This window comes from Myxocyprinus asiaticus, chromosome 39 (genome assembly GCF_019703515.2).
Source record: "Myxocyprinus asiaticus isolate MX2 ecotype Aquarium Trade chromosome 39, UBuf_Myxa_2, whole genome shotgun sequence".
NCBI classification, from domain to species: domain Eukaryota; kingdom Metazoa; phylum Chordata; class Actinopteri; order Cypriniformes; family Catostomidae; genus Myxocyprinus; species Myxocyprinus asiaticus.
Window position 1 is genome coordinate 9,330,920 of NC_059382.1, and position 19,762 is coordinate 9,350,681.

At 37.6% G+C, this 19,762-nt stretch overlaps 2 protein-coding genes and 1 pseudogene across 2 annotated transcripts; 2 read left to right on the forward strand and 1 right to left on the reverse strand.

The window, feature by feature from the left end:
- Positions 1 to 1,949: 1,949 nt before the first annotated feature.
- Positions 1,950 to 8,775, reverse strand: LOC127429634 (leucine-rich repeat-containing protein 72). Its single transcript, XM_051678761.1, has 7 exons — positions 8,758 to 8,775; positions 8,587 to 8,660; positions 8,385 to 8,454; positions 8,090 to 8,171; positions 7,864 to 7,977; positions 6,863 to 6,925; positions 1,950 to 6,545 (listed from the first exon to the last, which is right to left on the reverse strand). The coding sequence occupies exons 1-7, from the start codon at positions 8,773 to 8,775 to the stop codon at positions 6,328 to 6,330; spliced, it is 639 nt and encodes a 212-aa protein (XP_051534721.1). The 3' UTR covers positions 1,950 to 6,327.
- Positions 8,776 to 12,173: 3,398 nt separating this feature from the next.
- On the forward strand, positions 12,174 to 16,071 carry sostdc1a (sclerostin domain containing 1a). The gene is made up of 2 exons (XM_051679390.1): positions 12,174 to 12,419; positions 14,616 to 16,071. Exons 1-2 carry the CDS (start codon positions 12,221 to 12,223, stop codon positions 15,047 to 15,049), a joined length of 633 nt encoding a protein of 210 aa, XP_051535350.1. The 5' UTR covers positions 12,174 to 12,220; the 3' UTR covers positions 15,050 to 16,071.
- Positions 16,072 to 17,514: 1,443 nt separating this feature from the next.
- LOC127429635 (D-ribitol-5-phosphate cytidylyltransferase-like) overlaps positions 17,515 to 19,762 on the forward strand; it is a 43,369-nt pseudogene continuing 41,121 nt past the window's right edge.

Consider the following 19,762-nt stretch of genomic DNA (forward strand, 5'->3'; position numbering starts at 1 on the left):
ACATTATATTATTTTGATCCGAACCGCGTTTTGATTGAGTCATCAATGTGAGTACAAACCGCAGCTGTTTACCACTGTAACTAGGCAACAACTCAAGAAGACATCAGTTTCGCTGTGTTATTAAAGTATTCATCTCTTTGGATTTACCACCAAAACTTTACATGCACAAAACAACACTTGTGTTTGTCTCCCGCGGACGCATTGAATGTGCAGTGATGCGATGAAAATTAGCATTTGTCTGCCGTGAGCCCGTGGATGCGTTGCAAGAGAAGTGAAGAATGTGAGCTGCTCTCTGAAGGGGATTTATTTAGACACAAGTAGGTGTGAGAAATTTATTATACCATAATAATTGCGATCTGGAGCCTACTAAGACGCAAAATATACGTCATCACAAGCGGTTCACTTTAGGGCTGGGCGATAGGACGATGTAATCATATATCGACGATATCTTACAAAGAACCCAATGCCGATTGCGACACTCAATTGACCAAAGATGATTGACAATATCGAGAAATGGAAAAACCAAGTCAGCAAATATATTAAACAGTAGCCCAGGGTGTGAAACTAGCACCCGCCAAATGCGACAAGGCTGAATCCAGTTCGCAAGCTCCTCGTCCAAATGTATTTCATGCGCGAGTAATCTACCCACAACAGGCGGGCGACCTGTAAAGCTGCGTTCACACTGCCAGCTACTTTGTCGCTGCATGTCGCCAGTGGCTGGCAGTTAGGTCGCTCGTGGTGTGTATGGACAGTCTAAACAGAACTGTTTCTTTATAATTAATATTATTAAAATATTAGTAAGGTTATTAATATGTTACGTTTATTCACTATATCTGATCATTTATATGGTTTCGTTTGCTGTCATGTAACACATTTTCAAAACAAATTATTTAATAGTTAATTTTACAGGCTATTTGATGATTTAAACCTACTTGGAATCCCTGCGATCTCAGATACACTTTCCACAAATCATTTTTCTTAAATATGTCCCTGTACGTGGGCAGAGACATATCATATGACACTGGTAAATTTCTAACAGCAGGAGCCCCCGGCATGACGTACATCCCCTCTTCCTCTCCGGGGGGCATGCCTTGCGCCCCAACTGCCGGCGGGTCATCCCCGCCTTCCTCGACCTGGGAGGAGACAGGAGGGGAAAAACAACAACAACAACACAAAATAGGCGAGGGAAAGGTCAACACAAAGTGACCGAGAGAGAGAGAAAAAGAAACTCACCGGTTCTCTGATGCGCCATCGCGTGGTCCTCGATCACTCCTCCACCCTCTCAGGTGGACGGCAGCTGCTCCCGGCGTCCCGTGGGGACACTCCTCCGCCCCTGGCAGCGGCCCTACCACTCCAGGTGGTCGGGGAGTCGCTTCCCTCCTCCCCCTGCGGACGGCGGTCTTCTCTGCGTCCAAGTGGTCAGGCTACTCCGTCCCACGTCGGATGGAAGCGGCGCTCCCCTGGGTGGACGGCAGTGTCGAGGACTCTGCGACGGGAATCCCTCCTCCTTCCCGGGTTTCGGCACCAGTGTAAGGGGGTTCAGTGGAAGGGAGGAGGCAAGAACCGGCTTGACAACTTAATAATTTAATGAACAACTTAAACAAACACACAGCCGTAAACACACACAGTACAGCTGCCTGTAATTCTCTCTCGAACTGTCGTCCCCGGCCGCCTTTATCCCTCACGCGCCCCATCAGGCTGATTGGGGACCGGGCGTGCGTCATTCCAGCCTGGCCCCGCCCTCCTCGGCTCTACAGTCTTGTTTAAACGAGATGGCCTTCGTAGGACGAACAGAATCGGAACGTATCATGGTTGCTATGACAGCACGCCACTCTTTAACAAGTGCGAGCGCTTCAAGTGAGAAGGGAACAAAGTCCCTTTAGAAGGGAATGTATGAGGTAAATTTTAGGAGTTACAGTTGTGCTCAAAAGTTTGCATACCCTGGCAGAAATGGTGAAATTTTGGCATTGATTTAGAAAATATGACTGATCATGCAAAAAATATATGAAAATATGACTGATCATGATCGTGCTCCTTGAAACAACCACACCGTCTTTTTCCAGAGCAGCCTGTTTTTCTCCTGTGGGTTTTTCTTTGTCCCCCGAACAATTCTTCTGGCAGTTGTGGCTGAAATCTTTCTTGGTCTACCTGACCTTGGCTTGGTATCAAGAGATCCCCGAATTTTCCACTTCTTAATAAGTGATTGAACAGTACTGACTGGCATTTCCAAGGCTTTGGATATCTTTTTATATCCTTTTCCATCTTTATAAAGTTCCATTACCTTGATACGCAGGTCTTTTGACAGTTGTTTTCTGCTCCCCATGGCTCAGTATCTAGCCTGCTCAGTGCATCCAAGTGAGAGCTAACAAACTCATTGACTATTTATACACAGACACTAATTGCAATTTAAAAAGCCACAGGTGTGGGAAATTAACCTTTAATTGCCATTTAAAACTGTGTGTGTCACCTTGTGTGTCTGTAACAAGGCCAAACATTCAAGGATATATATAAATATAAGACAGTTTTTTTTTGCATGATCAGTCATATTTTCTAAATCAATGCCAAAATTTCACCATTTCTGCCAGGGTATGCAAACTTTTGAGCCCAACTGTAACTCTCCTAAAATTTACCTCATACATTCCCTTCTAAAGGGAATTTGTTCCCTTCTCACTCGAAGCGCTCGCGCTTGTTAAAGAGTGGCGTGCTGTCATAGCAATCATGATACGTTCTGATTCCGTTCGTCCTACAAAGGCCGTCTCGTTTAAACAAGACTTGTTTAAAGGAGGACGCTCGGTATATTGCAGCCTTCAAAGGATGCAACTTACCTAGTGTTCTAGTTTTTTTGCATGATCAGTCATATTTTCTAAATTAATGCCAAAATTTCACCATTTCTGCCAGGGTATGCAAACTTTTGAGCACAACTGTATAATGATGTAAAGAGAAAAGAAAATAGATTTTACAGGTGTACTTTTAGTCTAATACTATATTTTAATTATATATTAATATAATTATACATATTATATACTCTGCACCCACCTACTGAGGTACTTCAACTTGGGAATTAACATTTTTATTTAGACATTTCCATTGAAGCAAAGAATTGTGGGTTGTGAGTGCCCACGAAGGATACACCTCATGCATCCTCCGAATTCCCGTGAAAGAAGGTCACATTCGAAGGCTACATTCGAGGTGTTCTACTTGCTTTTCTGAAACGAGACAGCCTCGATGATGTATGCGGCCGACAAATGCAACCTCTGGAGGATGCATCCTCCCAAACGAGACACAGCCATTATATTTTTAAGAAAAGTCTAAGAAAAGCTGTCAGTGCTCATGTCGGATTCGCTGTTTGTTCAGAGGCGTGCAGCACAAGCCTGTCTTGTGGAACAAGCGCATATAAAGAGTTTTCATTCGTCTGAAAACTGTTTGCAAGAATAATGTCATCTATAAGAATGCTGCATATGATCTCCGATCATCTCAGGAGGTGCTGTGAGTTTAGTTTGCTTTATTTCCAAGGACCAGTTTGCGCTTAACATGCATTGTGAACACAACTATGCAGGTTTAGTAATATATTTATTTGTGTTAAAGAAACAAAGACGGAAGTGATTAAATCATACAATAATACAAGACACCTTCACCTTGAACCTAAAATTGAGTTCTATTTTATTTCTTTAGGCAGCATTAACTGTTTTACCAAAACACAATACAAACACATTCGATAAAAACACACATTTAGCAGCATTATTTTGGGAACACAAGGGAATTTATTAGGCTTTATTATTATTATTATTATTATCATCTTTACATTTATTACATTTACATTTATTCATTTTGCAGATGCTTTTATCCAAAGCGACTTACAAAAGAGGAAAAACATAAGCGAATAATCTTAATGAGACAGTGGTACGAAAAGTGCCATATTACAAATTTTCACTAGCATCAGAATAGTATTCAAAACAGATAAAAGTGCAACAAGAATCTTTTTTTTTTTTTTTTTTTTTTTTTGACTGGTTAAGTGCTCATGGAAAAGATGTGTTTTTAGCCATTTTTTTAACAACACCAACATGGTTTGATAAAGCCAAAAGTCCGGGAAAGTATTTTGGTGCCTCTTTGTGTTGGTTCAACAAGGCGACGTTCCTTAACCGACCGCAGGCTTCTAGTGGGCGCGTAGCCCTGCAGAAATGATTCTGCTGTATGCTGGAGCAGACCCAGTTACTGTTTTGTACACCAGCATCAGAGCCTTGAACTTGATACGTGCATCAACCGGCAGCCAGTGTAGAGAGACAAGGAGTGGTGTAACATGCGCTCTCTTTGGTTGATTAAAGACCAGATGTGCTGCTGCAATCTGGATCATTTGCAGGGGTCTAATTGCACATGCAGGGAGGCCTGCAATGAGAGCATTACAGTAGTCCAGTCTAGTTATGACAAGTGACTGAACAAGAAGTTGTGTTATAATTGTCTTTAGTTCCTAATCTTTAGGCAATTAGTAATTTTCCATCTATAGTCACGGACGTATATTTGCATAATGGCAAATGTGGCCGTTGGAGACGGTGGATGTTTGGATTCAGGGAGGTGTTTATATATACGATTTTTATAGTTTTTTTTTTATATTATTATTTTAATTGCTTTTTTCGTTTAGGTTAAAGTGCAATTTGAATTTAAAAATGTTTATGTTTTTCGTGTTTCAGTAAATTAATAAAAAAATAATTTTCACCGACCCTTAGCAGGGGGGTTGACGATATAATTGTGGCATTATTTTTAAAGTTGATTATCGCTAAAAATATTTTTTACATGTCGCCCAGCCCTAGTTCACTTCCATGATTTGGTACCATTGCATTCATATCAGCAGCGAAGTGTACTGAAGTCACTTTTTCAAGTGGACTCTGGTGCGGTTCCTGGGTGCGCACCCGAGTTCGAAAAACAATGTTCACATTATCCAAACGAACCGAACTTTGACGTCTTTCGAACCCAGTTACACTCCAGAAGTACTAGAGTGAAAGCAATCTAATTGGTCAGGTATTCTAAATAACATTATATATATTAAACTCTTCACCGTGTGTTTTAAATCCAGTGCAACGTAACACCCTGGTTAAATATTTTAGGACAGAGCATAATAAAAAAAAATATATATTAACCATAAAAACAAATCCATGATTTTTCCATGACTTTGATGATTTTATTAATTTCCATGACTTTTCCAGGCCTGGAAATCACAACTGTAAAATTCCCTGATATTTCCAGGTTTTCCATGACTGTGGGAACCCTGTCATTTGCAATTTTGTTATCACAAGAATTATATTCAGAGTTGATAAAACCATAAAAAGATGAGAGAGCCATGTGTTATAAATCAAAGACGATGCACAAAAGGGTGCTTAACACGCATTGTGTGTGTGTGTGTGTGCACGTCCAAGGACTTTGTGTGCAAACACACATCCACATACTGTATGTGCTCATCTAAAGGATTGGGATTGTCCTGAACACCTAATATTTCTGTATTTCCAATTTGCTAGTAATTTCTGACCAGGAACAAAACAATTGTAACAAAGTGAAATAAAACCAAAAAAATTTAAAGAAAATGATCTAATTTTTTTTTGTGTTTTCAGATACCAAATGTGAATAGTCAAGGAATTTTATTCCAATTGGTTAAAGTGAGAAAAAAAAAAAGTCTTCTGGGTTAAACCAACATAAGGGTTAAACGCAGTGGTTACTTTTCTGAGACATGAAAATATTGAAATGCTGTAATATTACGTAAAGTGAATAAAATCTATCACTGAACTGTTAGATCACCTGTTTTCTGATAAACAATGAACATATGGTTGTCAAATATGAAACATCACTCGCTACAGCTGTTTAAGTGGGCATAATTTAAACACTCTTAGTCTTGAAAATGTTTATTGACGCTGAAATGACATGTCTGCTGTTTTTCAGGGATTTAAAGTGCCTGGCCTTGTCAAACGTGTGGTTACACAAAAGTATCCCTTGTGCGATCTAGAATGATGGTTAAAGTGGCGGCAGACATCTGGAACTCATCTAAGTTTGACAGTTAGGATGTTGGATGCAGGTTTACTCAAGTCTTCTAGCTGGTTCCACTGAGCCATACTCGTACCACTCCAGTTCATAATGGAGAACTGTATGATGGACTTCTGTGTAGGTCTGCTCACTGATGGGTTTCTGGTGCCATCAGAAAGGCAGCTAAAGAAAAAAAATCACAAGGTAAACTCTTGTGGCATTAAATTTGCTGTTGTTTAAACATTTAAAATATGTCCATCCTTGCAACACAAACCTTTTCCTTAAGCTGTGTTGACCTGAGAACAATAACAATCCATTAGATTAGGTAGGATAGGTTATTTGATTGTTCAAATGCTGGTTAATTTTTTGAGAATTTCTAGTTAGCTGTATGTTACCTGCTTGTTTCCTGATCTTGTTGGTCAATTTCCTTCCTGCAGGAGGCGATAATTCTCGTCTGCCAAAGGCAATAGAATCCAATACCCTCTGTCTTTCTATGCGAAACAGCTTGAAAGCTTGCCTTCTTTCCCCTTGCTTAACTTCTGTCAATCATACATTGAGATTTAACAAAACAGCATTGACGGTAAATTCAATAAATGACTTTACGCGGTTATTGGAGCATGTGTGCGTCAAAATTGGGTTGCAAAATATTTACATTTGTCAGAAATGTTTGAAAACTCTTGGCACAAATGGGCCGCAGTGATAGTGTCCAAAGGCATAATGGTGTAATTTAGTTTAAACTGTCATCTAATTTGCCTGGGAGGTTTTTCTTATTTTTACAGCATTTTTACAAGTCTTTTTTCACTTTTGGTGAATTGGTGTCATTTTGGAATAAGTTTAGATGTTTTGGGATGCCAACCTTTTCTGTCTAAAAACTGCACAGATGGCAAATGGTTGACCACATAATGGCGATATTCAGGATCTTGTGTGAAGGGGTTCAAGTATAGAGCTGAAACAGAAAATGCATTTCCATTTCTGCAATGAAATGTTCTGCTAATATGATGCCTGCAAATATTTGTAAAGGATGATTATGGTAAGTTTGTCAAACAAATGGAGTTACAACTGATTTTCAAATACACAAGTTGGAAGGTATAGCAAAATGTCTACAACTCAAAGCAAGAGTGCTATTTTTAATAATCACTTCTGTATTAAAGGGATAATTCACTCAAAAATGAATTCTCTCATCATTTACTAACCCTCATGCCATCCCAGATGTGTATGACTTTTTTTCTTCAGCAGAACACAAACAAAGTGTAAACATTTTTAGAAAAATATCTCAGCTCTGTAGGTCCATGCAATGCAAATGGTGGCCAGAACTTTGAAGCTCCAAATTGGACACAAAGGCAGCATAAAAGTAATCCATATAATATACCGTAATATAATAGGTGTGGGTGAGAAACAGAAACAGTTTTTTCCTCTAAATCTCCACTTTAACTTTCATTCTCATATGTGAAAGTGAAACTAAACAGGCACCACATGTGACTTTCAGATGTAAATGTGAAAGTAGAGATATAAAGTTAAAAAAAAAAAGGACTTAAATTTGTTTCACACCCACACATATCATATTGCTTCTGAAGATATGTATTTAACCTTTCCTTTATTTGATTTTTGGAGCTACAAAGGTCTGATCACCATTCACTTGCATTGTATGGACCTACAGAGCTGAGATATTCTTCTAAAAACCTTTGTGTTCTGTTGAAGAAAGAAAGTCATGCACATCTGGGATGGCATGAGGGCGAGTAAATGGTGAGAGAATTTTCATTTTTGGGTGAACTATCTCTTTAAGCTATTGGATCCACATTAGCGTTTATGAAAGCAGAAGAGTGTATGTCAGGTTAAACAATAGCTTCTATGTCTCACAAAGAGTATGGAGGTTCTGCATGTTCTTCAGCTCTGCCACAGTGTCCTCCAGACTCTTCATCTGGTTATTGTGCAGGAGTAGCACACATAGACATGGCAGGTGTCTCAGTGCACCTGGGTATGTAAGGGTGTGCATTGTATACATTGTATTAGGGTTCTTCAAAGTAGAAACAAGGGGTTAGATTGGGTATATCAAAGGGAAGTCATGTTTCTAGTGCACGCCTACCTGAAATTGAGATAACATCATTGTTCTGAAGATACAATTCGGTCAAGCAACAGTTAAATGAAGTTCTGGAGACCTCTCGGATCTGTAAAGTGACAAATATTAACATAAGTATGATTTATTAATAAAAAGCATTGTGAATTGCATACTGATGGTCATTAGTTTGTGTTTAACCAAATTATTTTAGGCTTTACAGAATTAAAAATGTGAAATATGAAATGCACATTGTAAGAAATAGATTGTCCAAGAATTGCAAGTTGTGAATGTTCCATGAATTAGATTAGTGAGGCAATATAACCTTGTTATTGTTGAGCCACACACGTCTCAGCATGGAGAACTTCGATAAATCAGGCACAGAAATGAGCCCTCTAGGTTAAAATAGGAGGGGAAATGTGTATTGTTCACAATTATATTAAGTTTTCAACAGTACATCTTATTAACTAAGCACACTATCTAGACGTTTAAAATGTTTAATATTTTCTCTGCCAAAGCAGCATCACCTTCTGACGAGATAAATTTGGCTCACATCCACGTCACGCTTTATAACACACTTTTGCAAAACGTCTTTATTTTCCTGAGGGAGAAAAATGAAGAAAATATTATGAGTCATGCCAAAAGAATAACAGTGGAAAACTAAATTATGTCACTATAACTAGCCCACTGCAGACTACCTCTCTGCTTAACTCCATTTCTCGAGACACAATGTGGTTGCTAAGAGACACACTTCACTCATGTTTGATTGGTGACCAATCATGTGGTTCGGCAGACAGAGGAAGCGCGCGCCTTTACATGAGAATCTCTCTGTCTTGACAGCGTTTCATTGTTCTCATTAGACACCGTGAGTAACGCGCAATTCAACCAACTCGGTGAATGACAACAAGTCTTGACAAGATTTTTTTTTGTTTTTTTTTGTCCTCAAACCTTTTGATTTCCCATCCCATAAGAACACTTAGATGGTTCTGCTTGGCTTTCCTTGTCCACCAGGGAGCAGACTTAACCCTAAAATGCTGTTCATCTTCAATGAATAGTTCAAAATCTGTTTAAAGGAACAGTTCACCCCAAAATGATAATTCTCTCATCATTTACTCACCCTCATGCCATCCCAGATGTGTAGGACTTTGTATCTTCTGTAGAAAACAGACAATTTGTAGAAATATATATATCAGCTCTGTAGGTCTGTACAATGTAGGTGAATGGTGACCAAAAATTTGAAGCTCCAAAATGCACATTAAGGCAGTATAAAAGTAATCCATACTACTCCAGTGGTTTTATCCAATTTTTCACTAAACCTTGACATCATCAGTCTCCTTGGGGATCATGATTTCAAGCTCGATTCCACTTCCTATAGCACCATCTAGCTCTCTGCGTGTGCGTCAAGCACTAGGAAGTAGCTTGAAGTCATTATTGTGCTAAAAGACTGCAATGGCAAGATGTACTGATGAGACAATTTTCATTTTTGTGAGAACTATTCCTTTAAAGGGATAGTTCACCCAAAAATGAAAATTCTCTCATCATTTACTCACTCATGCCATCCCAGATGTGTATGACTTTCTCTCTTCTGCTGAACACAAATTATGATTTTTAGAAGAATATTTAAGCTCTGAAGGTCCATTCAATGCAAGTGAATTGGTGCCAAAATTTTGACACTCCTAAAAGCACATAAAGGCAACATAAAAGTAATCCATATGTCTCCAGTGTTTTAATTCATATCATCATAAGTGATGGAGAATTTAAAGTAAAAAAGGACTTAAATATTGATCTGTTTCTCACCCACATCTATCATAACACTTCTAAAAACATTGATTTAACCACTGGAGTCTTATGGATTACTTTTGCTGACTTATGTGCATTGTATAGACCAAAAGGGTTGAGATATTCATCTAAAAATTTTTGTTTGTGTTCAGCAGATGAAAGAAAGTCATACATATCTGGAATGGCATAAGGGTGTGTAAACGATGAGAGAATTTTCATTTTTGGTTGAATTATCCCTTTAATTATGTCATCTTCATATTGTCACCAACTTTTATACTGTTATTTTTTATTAGAACACCAGAACTTCTCACAGCTTTTTTTTTTTTAAACGGCAGTTTATTGTAAAAAAATTTGTATTAAAGGTGCTGTAAGTGATTTTAGCGTTCTGAAGATTTCATGTGACTAAACATTTGAATTAGCCATGCCTCTCATTCCAAAACCCCGCCTTCCAAAGATAATTTTGAGACCAAAACTGAGCAAAAGAGCAGCATTTTTTGTTCCCGAGGCTGTCAAATTCAACAGTGGCACAATAGCGCCCTCAACCTACAAACATTATGAATCACAGCCTCAATGATCTGCTTCAAATACAAGGCTATGAGAACCAGCAAAATGACTGACAGGTGAAAAGTGTCAATGTCTGCAGTCCACGGACACATTTTTGTTTACTGTTTACAAAATTTGCAGCTGTCACAGAGACCGGAGAGATATCTCAGGACACTTATTTCAATAATATCTTTAAGGGAGTAGGAACATTTTTGGCATACCTTTCTATTAAAAAAAACCCACTTACAGCACCTTTGAGCTCCAAAAAGAACTAAAAAAGTGCAACATTTAAGTCATCACTCACTGATAACCCCTCCAGTAAATATAGTATAACCACTATAACCGAAAAAATCAAGTACCGCTGTGACCATCATTTTGTCAGAGAGTTAAGAACTGCATCAGTCCTGTTCAGGAACAAAAACAGAGAAGGATCAGTCAAATAAAATAAACCAATCTGTTGTCACAAATGAGCTGTGATTAATCTGTTTGGGTGTAATATAACCAGGGTTGGGAGGGTTACTTTTGAAATGTATTCCACTACAGATTACAGAATACATGCTGTAAAATGTAATTTGTAACATATTCCGTTAGATTACTCGAGGTCAATAACGTATTCTAAATACTTTAGATTACTTCTTCAGCACTGGTAAATTTTTTCACTTGTTTTGACTATAAAAACTCTGCCAGTACAGTAAGACAAAATGCACATGTTAAAAATACATTCTCTGAAAAACCTAAATATCTTATGCAGTGTTGTTTCTAAAACAAGGTAAATCAAACTGATCTTGTTTTAAGGATTTTTAGATATTTTTACAGGAAAACAATACAAAAATTATCAAGAATACGATTTTTGCCCTAATATCAAAGGTCTTACTAGAAAAAAAGAAATAATGATCCAACGTGAATTTTCTTGATAAAAAATATGATTGTGCCTGGTAACGTGCATGTAAAATGGCTAGAAATAGCATTTTAGATTAGCATAAAGCTGACAATGTACACAAGGTTTATTTCTATTTCTTCTGCTCCAAACTTACTTCAAACTAACTTCTCTGTCTGCTCGTATGAATGTAACACATCATAAGAAAATGTTTCACCGCTGTTCAAATGCACTTTGGATCGCATCATTTTAATTTTTCCATATGAAAGACTAAATATTAAAATGCAAAGTAATCTCTTCAGTAATCAAAATACTTTTTGAATGTAACAGTATTCTAATTACCAATTATTTAAATTGTAACTGTAGTGGAATACAGTTACTTATATTTTGTATTTTAAATACGTAATCCCGTTACATGTATTTCATTACTCCCCAACCCTGAATATATCTGCCCAGTCAATCCATGTCATAATTAACTCAATCAAACCTGTCAGCTTTTCCACAAGGATTTGCTTTCATACTCATTTGCAATGGCTTTAACACCTTTGCCTGAGACCTAAATTGTTCCAACCACTCAGAGTGAATAATTAACCCTCACAAATCTGGTCAAAGGAACTGTTGAGAAATGTTTTCTCTGTCACTTTTCACGTATGAGAACATAATCATACACATTTATTACTGCATAAATATCCCTAAGTGAATTAGGAGCTCTCAGGGGGTCCAGTAAAACATTCATTTTCAGTCCAGATGTTAGACCACCTCACAGGAATGAAGTTTTTCACTGGGAGTGGTTAGTTTAAGGGAGAAACTGGGCTTGTTTTAAAATTCACCTGAGCTTTGGCCAACGTTGGAGGCGGGAGCATGCATATATAACTCAAGATATGATAGTGACTGAGGGAGTCATAGCCACAAATCGCATATCTCTTCTTGTTATCGGGGATCCGTCTGTGGGTTATTTTATAATGTATATAAACGCACCCGAATCGTGCAATTTTATGTTTTTATTATGCTTTTTAATAAGAAGTGGTCTGACTTTGAAGAATGATGCTACGGAGATTTTCTACGCTCATGTGGTCAGCCCCGTTCAGGATGCTCAGAGCAACGCGTCTCTGAATCGCGCGCGCTCCGGCGGCAGAGGGTTCCCAGCGCACGAGAGAGGCGGTAAGTTCACGCGCGTCACTACACGACGCTATTTAATGTAATTAAATGATATCGCAGCTAAATATGCGTTTTAAACTAAAATACATTACTTTTAAGATTCTGATTTTATGTTTCATCCCCTAATTGTTTTAGCGTTATCAAAAAATAAAATAAATAAAATAAATGACGCAATTCTGATTTAGACAAACACACTCAAAAAACATTTTCGCCTATTTTTTTTACTAAGATTTACGCATTCCATTTTCATAAAAAAAAAAAAAAAAATCAATCAAAATGAGCTGTGTAATGTTTAACAATAGCCTATTAAGTTAATAAAACTTAAAATATTATTATTATTTTTTTACATTTTATTTGATTAAAGGTGACTATTTAATTGGATGGAATGTTTTTATGAAATTGAAAGGCGTAACATTTATTTTTTTTTATTGCACCGTGAGAAGATCTTCACAAGTCTGCCTTTGAAAGCTTATTTCCCTCAAAACCTAGAAAATGTCTTATATGCCATTATCAATATAAAGTTAACTATATAGAGTTTGAATTAACATCATTTTAAATAATGCACTTTGAACAGGAGTTTTCAATCCCCACCCACTCAGGCAACTAGTGCCTCCAATATAAAAAAACCTTTTCTTATTAATACTTTATAATAACTTTTATGAATATAATTTACTAACATTGTATTTTGTATATCAATAGTTAATGTTGATTCAAATAGTTTGAAATGTTTTGAAGTTTTAAAAGAAAATTCAATGTTTCATATATGTCCATGGAGTCCCTGCACTATTTCTGTGGACCCCCAGGGCACCCTGGCTGAAAACCCTGGCCTTAAAGGGATAGTTCACCCAAATATTGAAATTGTGTCATCATTTACTCACCCCTATGTTGTGCCATACCCGTATGACTTTATTTTATCTATGGAACACAAAAGACAAGTTCAGTCTCAGTCACCATTCACTTTCATTGTATGAAAAAAAAAAAGATATTCAAAGAAGTCATGAAAGTAATGGTGACTGAGGCAAATCAATCCTTCACATTCTACAAAAATCAAAATTTTTCCCCATGTAAAAGTAAATGATTACAGAATTTTCATTTTTGGGTGAACTGTCCCTTTAAGAGTAGCTTTGTACCAACATTGTCCATCAGTGGCATGGTTGTGAACTTATGTTACTTAATGGGATGGCATAATACCGCAGGAAATTATATAGATTACACACTCTCTTGGCTCACAACCACACCGGGCAGTGGAGATACGTAAAAGGGTGCCTAGCACAATGCCCGCTGAGTGAATCCAGTCAGACTGGGAGAGTGTAGGTGCAGCTCAGTTATTTGTTTTGAAATGCTGTAACGAAGTGGGGAGGAAGAAAATTGCCCTCCACTCCGCATTCATCACCTTCTGTCATGGAGATGGGGGCACATTGTAACAGGTGTGCTGCTACTCTGTGAATGGATTTTGGCTTGGGTTACGCTGACAGGACACATTGCTTCCAGGCAAAACAATGCTGACAGTATTGCCAGCAGCAACGGCTTCTCTAACAATAAGAGATTCTCAGTCGTCATTCATCTGTACATTAAACCATTTCCTCACAGTTCAGAGAAGGGCAGTTATAGGTGGGGTCCTGAAGTATACCAAACATCTTCTATACTGCTGTTGTTTAAGTATGGGGAGGTAAAGGTGAAAACACATGAAGGTATACTTTAGAACAACACCAAGGTGAATAATAAAAGTTTTTCTCCAAAAATATTGGAAACATTGCTGTACTTAATTGACCTTATAACTCAAATTAAGCATTTCTGAAACAATTTCATCACATCCTGAAGCATTCTCTTATCAGGGGTCACATACCTTTTCGACCAATACATTTCAATGACTTCTTTTATGACTTTTTCAGTCAATCGAGATGGCTTGAAAATAATTTTGTAGAGATTAAACTCACAAAGGCCAATTTCTGGCTGATGAAATATTTTAGATCTGAGCACTAAAACTAGAAAAATGATATTCACTATAGAAATTCCACAACTTCATTTTCTACATTTGTTTTCCAAGCCTGAAAACCACAATGATTTCCATGACCTGTGGCAACCCTGATAGTTATTATTAATTCCAAACTAAGCAAAGATCCAAGTACTGCAAAATCTATCTGATATGCAATTTTTTGATTAAAAAATCTTTTACATTTCTTTCACTTTCTGTTCCAGAACGTGTTCCAGTTGGCTGCAGAGAACTGCGATCAACAAAGTACATTTCAGATGGCCAGTGCACCAGCATAAACCCTGTTAAAGAACTGGTGTGCACAGGACAGTGCCTTGCAGCGCAGATGCTGCCCAACTGGATCGGTGGATACGGTAGAAAGTTCTGGAACCGGCGAAACAGTCAGGACTGGCGCTGCGTAAACGACAAGACCCGTACCCAACGGATTCAGCTCCAGTGTCAGGATGGAAGCACCAGGACCTACAAGATCACTGTAGTGACCTCCTGCAAATGCAAAAGATACACACGGCAACACAACAAATCGGAAAACAAGTCTGAGGTATACACTCAAACCCAGATGCCTCACAAACCCAAAAGGCAAGGGAGGCATCGGAACAGCAAGCTCAATGAGAACTGGCATGAGTCTCTGGTCTATAACTGACACAGACAGTACATTTTCCCATTTAAAAGAACTATGAGAGACTTGTAGGGGTCAACTCATAGGAGCAAATGTGCTGCATCTGAGAGCGAGTGCAGGGCTCTGACTTCACTGTGAAACAGTTCACAGCAGTCATTGGAAGGAAAAGACAAATGTCATTACCAACAAATTCACAACAAACATGTGGCCCGTAGGAGTGACCCTGTGCCAAAGATATGTCCATACGTACTGTATGTCAAAAAGACTGACACACTGTCGATTGCTCATGATCTGCAACAACTGCATATTGTATTGTAAAATGAATGGAAACAGACCTGCGATTTGTATTGTATTTGTCGTCACTGTCTGATATATGTAATAAAACAAAAATCCATAAATGTTACTTTACTTGCAATAGTGTAAATGTTATATATGCCGGCAGCAACAATAACTGCATCTCTCGAACTTGAGAAATGCATAGCTATTTGTAAATTAAGTATCTGTAAATACACACACATATTTTCTTTTGTGTAATTACCTGTTTTGCAGGACCTTTATGTGTTATAAAATGTAATATTTTGTTGAATAAGTTGATGTAATATATTTTTGAATCATATGTTTTCAGTTTGTCCAAGCATTATCAGACATGATATTGCACTCTACTGACAATGTTCATATTGGCTGTTACAGGATGGTGTAAAAACAATAAAATGAAAACATCTTAATGTGTCACATTCTAATTATGATGAGGTGATGCATTTTGTGAACACTAACTAGTTGTGGCTCAGCAGTTAAGTCTCTGGGTTACTGATTAGAAGGTTGGGGGTTCAAGTCCCAGCACTGCCAAGATGCCACTGTTGGGCCCTTGAGCAAGGCCCTTGACCCTATCTGCTCCAGGGATGCTGTATCATGGCTGACCCTGCACTTTGACCCCAGCTTAGCTGGGATATGTGGAAAAAAAAAGAATTTCACTGTATATGTGCAAACATATAATGTGTGATAAATAAATTCAATTATTATTAGTGTGTGTAGCCTATATTAATTGACTTATTATGGTCCATTAATAAAATACAGCAACATGCTTAAAACTGTTTTGTATTTTTTTCATGTATAGGCCTATCTAACGCTTTTCATTCAGAGGGCTGAATGAAAAAATCAATTTTAAAAATGTGTGAAAAATCATATCAAACTAATTATTAAGGTCATTACTTATTAATTATTATGTGAATAATATTTTATGAGAATAATTTGCGCATTTCCGTGGATCCGTTATAACCACATACGCTGAGGTGCATGAGAAGGTTTGAGTTGACTTCAGATAACTAGCTGGTATTAAAAAAATATTATATATAAAAAAATGAAGAGAAAAAAAGAGAAAAAGACTATCATCAGCTGTCACCACAAAGTCAGAATTAGTAAACATAAAGCATATGTTTATATGTATATACAACTGTATACATACATACATATATATATATAGACAGGGTTGGGAGGGTTACTTTTGAAATGTATTCCATTACAGATTACAGAATACATGCTGTAAAATGTAATTTGTAATGTATTCCATTAGATTACTCAAATTGATTTTATTGTAAGGATTTTTAGATATTTTTACAGGAAAACGATACAAATATTATTATTAAGAATACGATTTGTGCCGTAATATCAAAGGTCTTACTAGAAAAAAAGAAATTATGATCTAACGTGAATTTTCTTGATAAAAAAAATATGACCGTGCCTGGTAACATGTGCATGTAAAATGGCTAGAAATAGCATTTTAGTTTAGCGTAAAACTGACAATTTACACAAGGTTTATTTCTATTTCTTCTGCTCCAAACTTACTTCAAACTAACTTCTCTGTCTGCTCGTATGAATGTAACACAACATATGAAAGTGTTTCACCACTGTTCAAATGCACTTTGGATCGCATCATTTATACGTATAAATGTTTTCCATCTGAAAGGACTAAATATTAAATATTAAATGAAACAAATGACAATAAAATGCAAAGTAATCTCATCAGTAATCAAAATACTTTTTGAATGTAACTGTATTCTAATTACCAATGATTTAAATTGTAACTGTAGTGGAATACAGTTACTTATATTTTGTATTTTAAATATGTAATCCCGTTACATTCCGTTACTCCCCAACCTTGTGTGTGTATATATATATATATATATATATATATATATAATCAGGACTATTCAAATATTATGCAACAATTTTCTTGTTTGATTTGCAGATTATTAAATTGCTGTACAATGAGATCACTGATGTTGTAGTCTTTTCATTAGATTGACAATCTTAGCCAGTCTGCCAGTGGACATCATGCGTTACACCTGATACAGAGCAACCACGGAAAAGTGGCCAGTTTTTGCCGCGAAACACTGGTGAAACCGCGCCGATGTTGATGCATAAGGCGGTTACTAGGTTTTCCCGATGCATAGGGTTGGTACATGTGAGGAAGACAATAAAATTGTGGCGAAATGCAAGAAGAGAGCGCTTCTTCCTCCCACAGGCCTCTTGATCCCGGCTGTCTGCTGGCAGGTGTCGCAGAGCGCAGCAGGGACAGGCGCGGGCAAGCCGCGGTGGATTTTCCTGTAGCTGTAGCGCTGCCAGCCGGTGGCTCCGGGGAGAGAACGGGACTGTCCACACCAAAACAGTTCTGAACGATTCTCAACAGACCGCTGATAAGCTGCACGATTCAAGCCTTTTTAGAGGTGAGACTGCCCAGACCGTTTCAAAGAGCACAGTGAACTGAGATTTATTCACGTAACACATGCCTTGTAGTTTGTTATTACTAGATGAATTAGAGGTAGAACAGCACAGCAATAAATCATTATGCCTGTCACAATTTCTTCCATTTGACATGGACAGTCCAAGGACACCTACTGCTTGTGGACCTTGGGCAATGCATGCAGCGTTTTGCAATCCTTATTAAGAACATCTGCAGATGCTGCGAGAATTGGAAAGAACGTAAAAAGCACTTGACATCGACTGACATAATTATTAATAAATTGTATAATAAAACAAAAACTTGCTTTGAATATAATATAAAAAGAACTGTTCACATTATTTATTTATTTTCAGTGACGAAAGCATACATTAAAGCTGCTCTCCATGATAAAGTTTTGGAAAATCACGCTTAAAAATGAAATGTCTCTACCTAACTGTTTACTAATGGGGAGTCGACTCCAAAAGAGTCGATTCCTTGACTCTGACTCTTTTGTTCCACTCTGTAACTTTATGAGCAGGACGTTGTGATAGGCTCAAAATAATGAATAGGCGTTCTTAAGAACCAATCACATCCTCTACAAACACCTGTTTGTTGGTGGGACACCACTTCATTCATCATATGCATGATGAATAAGAGATAATGTGCATGCGTGCAAAAGAGAGAGAGGGGATGTGACAGAATTGAAAACTTTTGGAAGTTTGTGTAGTATTACATCAATGAAAGGGACAGTGGTTGGAGAAGTGGATTCTCCCAATTTGTCTAGTTTCTATTTGACAGTTAAATTATTTCCGACCCAGCCTGTTTCTTGTTATTTTCCCTCTTAAAATTGGGTAGGAGCAGCAACTAGGGAATGACATTGTTACCAGTCATTTTAAGGTAAAATTATGCAGTGTCTCTTATTATAATAGCAGGAGTTTATGTCTTCATGTCACATTTTAAAAACTCTTGAGAGAAAATAAAAAAACTAAATTTCATGTACGATTAAAGACTGTAGTCTTCACAGGGCCATCGGCAGAACATATGGAATAGGAAACACTATTAACTTACAGGTAAGCTAGTGATATTTTATCAAAGCAATAACCACACCAGTATGTCTTAATTAAACCCACTGCTATTTAATTCGATGTGGTCGAGACTGTTGAGTTTTAAAAGCTGCCGTTTTAAAAGTTTCACCATATGTTCTATAAAAAAGCAATTTCACATAGGCTTACCATACTGTACGTTCCATTTAAAAAACAACCGTCCAAATTAATTATTTTGTTATTTTATTACATCTCCACAATATGTCTATTAATAGCTATTGGATTGAATCGAGCAAGAAAATATGTGCGATTTGTTTTTCCATCGGCATGGAAGCCATCTAGATTTCTCCCGCCCCACTAACATTAGTGTTTGGATTTGGGTAGGAGAAACTGACCAGCTGTTACTGGAAAACGCATATGGGGAGTGCCTTCTTACACAACCTAGTTGAAACCTATCTACAATAATGGCAATATTCTAATATTGGCTATGGTGTTTGAGCCCCGCCTGTTTTGGCGCGAAACTGTCCGCTATAAAAACAGGTGCACAAACACCATTTCCTCAGATTTTCTGACTGCATCACTTGTGCCTCAAGAACTCTGAGTCTTGTAGTGCGGCTAGCGTTCGCAATGTCTCATTCCCTTTGTCTCAGGGAACCGAGGTTACGTACGTAACCGAGATGTTCCCTTATGACTCTGAACACTTGACATTGCGTAGCTACGCATATGGGGAACAGAATCCCATCACGCCACACTATACGACATAACTTCCCAGAGAGGAAACATGGCTCCACAGTCTTGTGGGATGGCGACTGACATGAGTATGCTGCAGTGAGTGATCCTCGTGCTGGCCAGGAGGAGAGCAGTCATAATGAATATATGAACTATAGTCATATGGTATGAATTAACTCCTAATCAACCCAGTTGGGAAGGGAGTTTATTTATAATGAAAGTGCTTGCGACTTTATGGTAAATTAT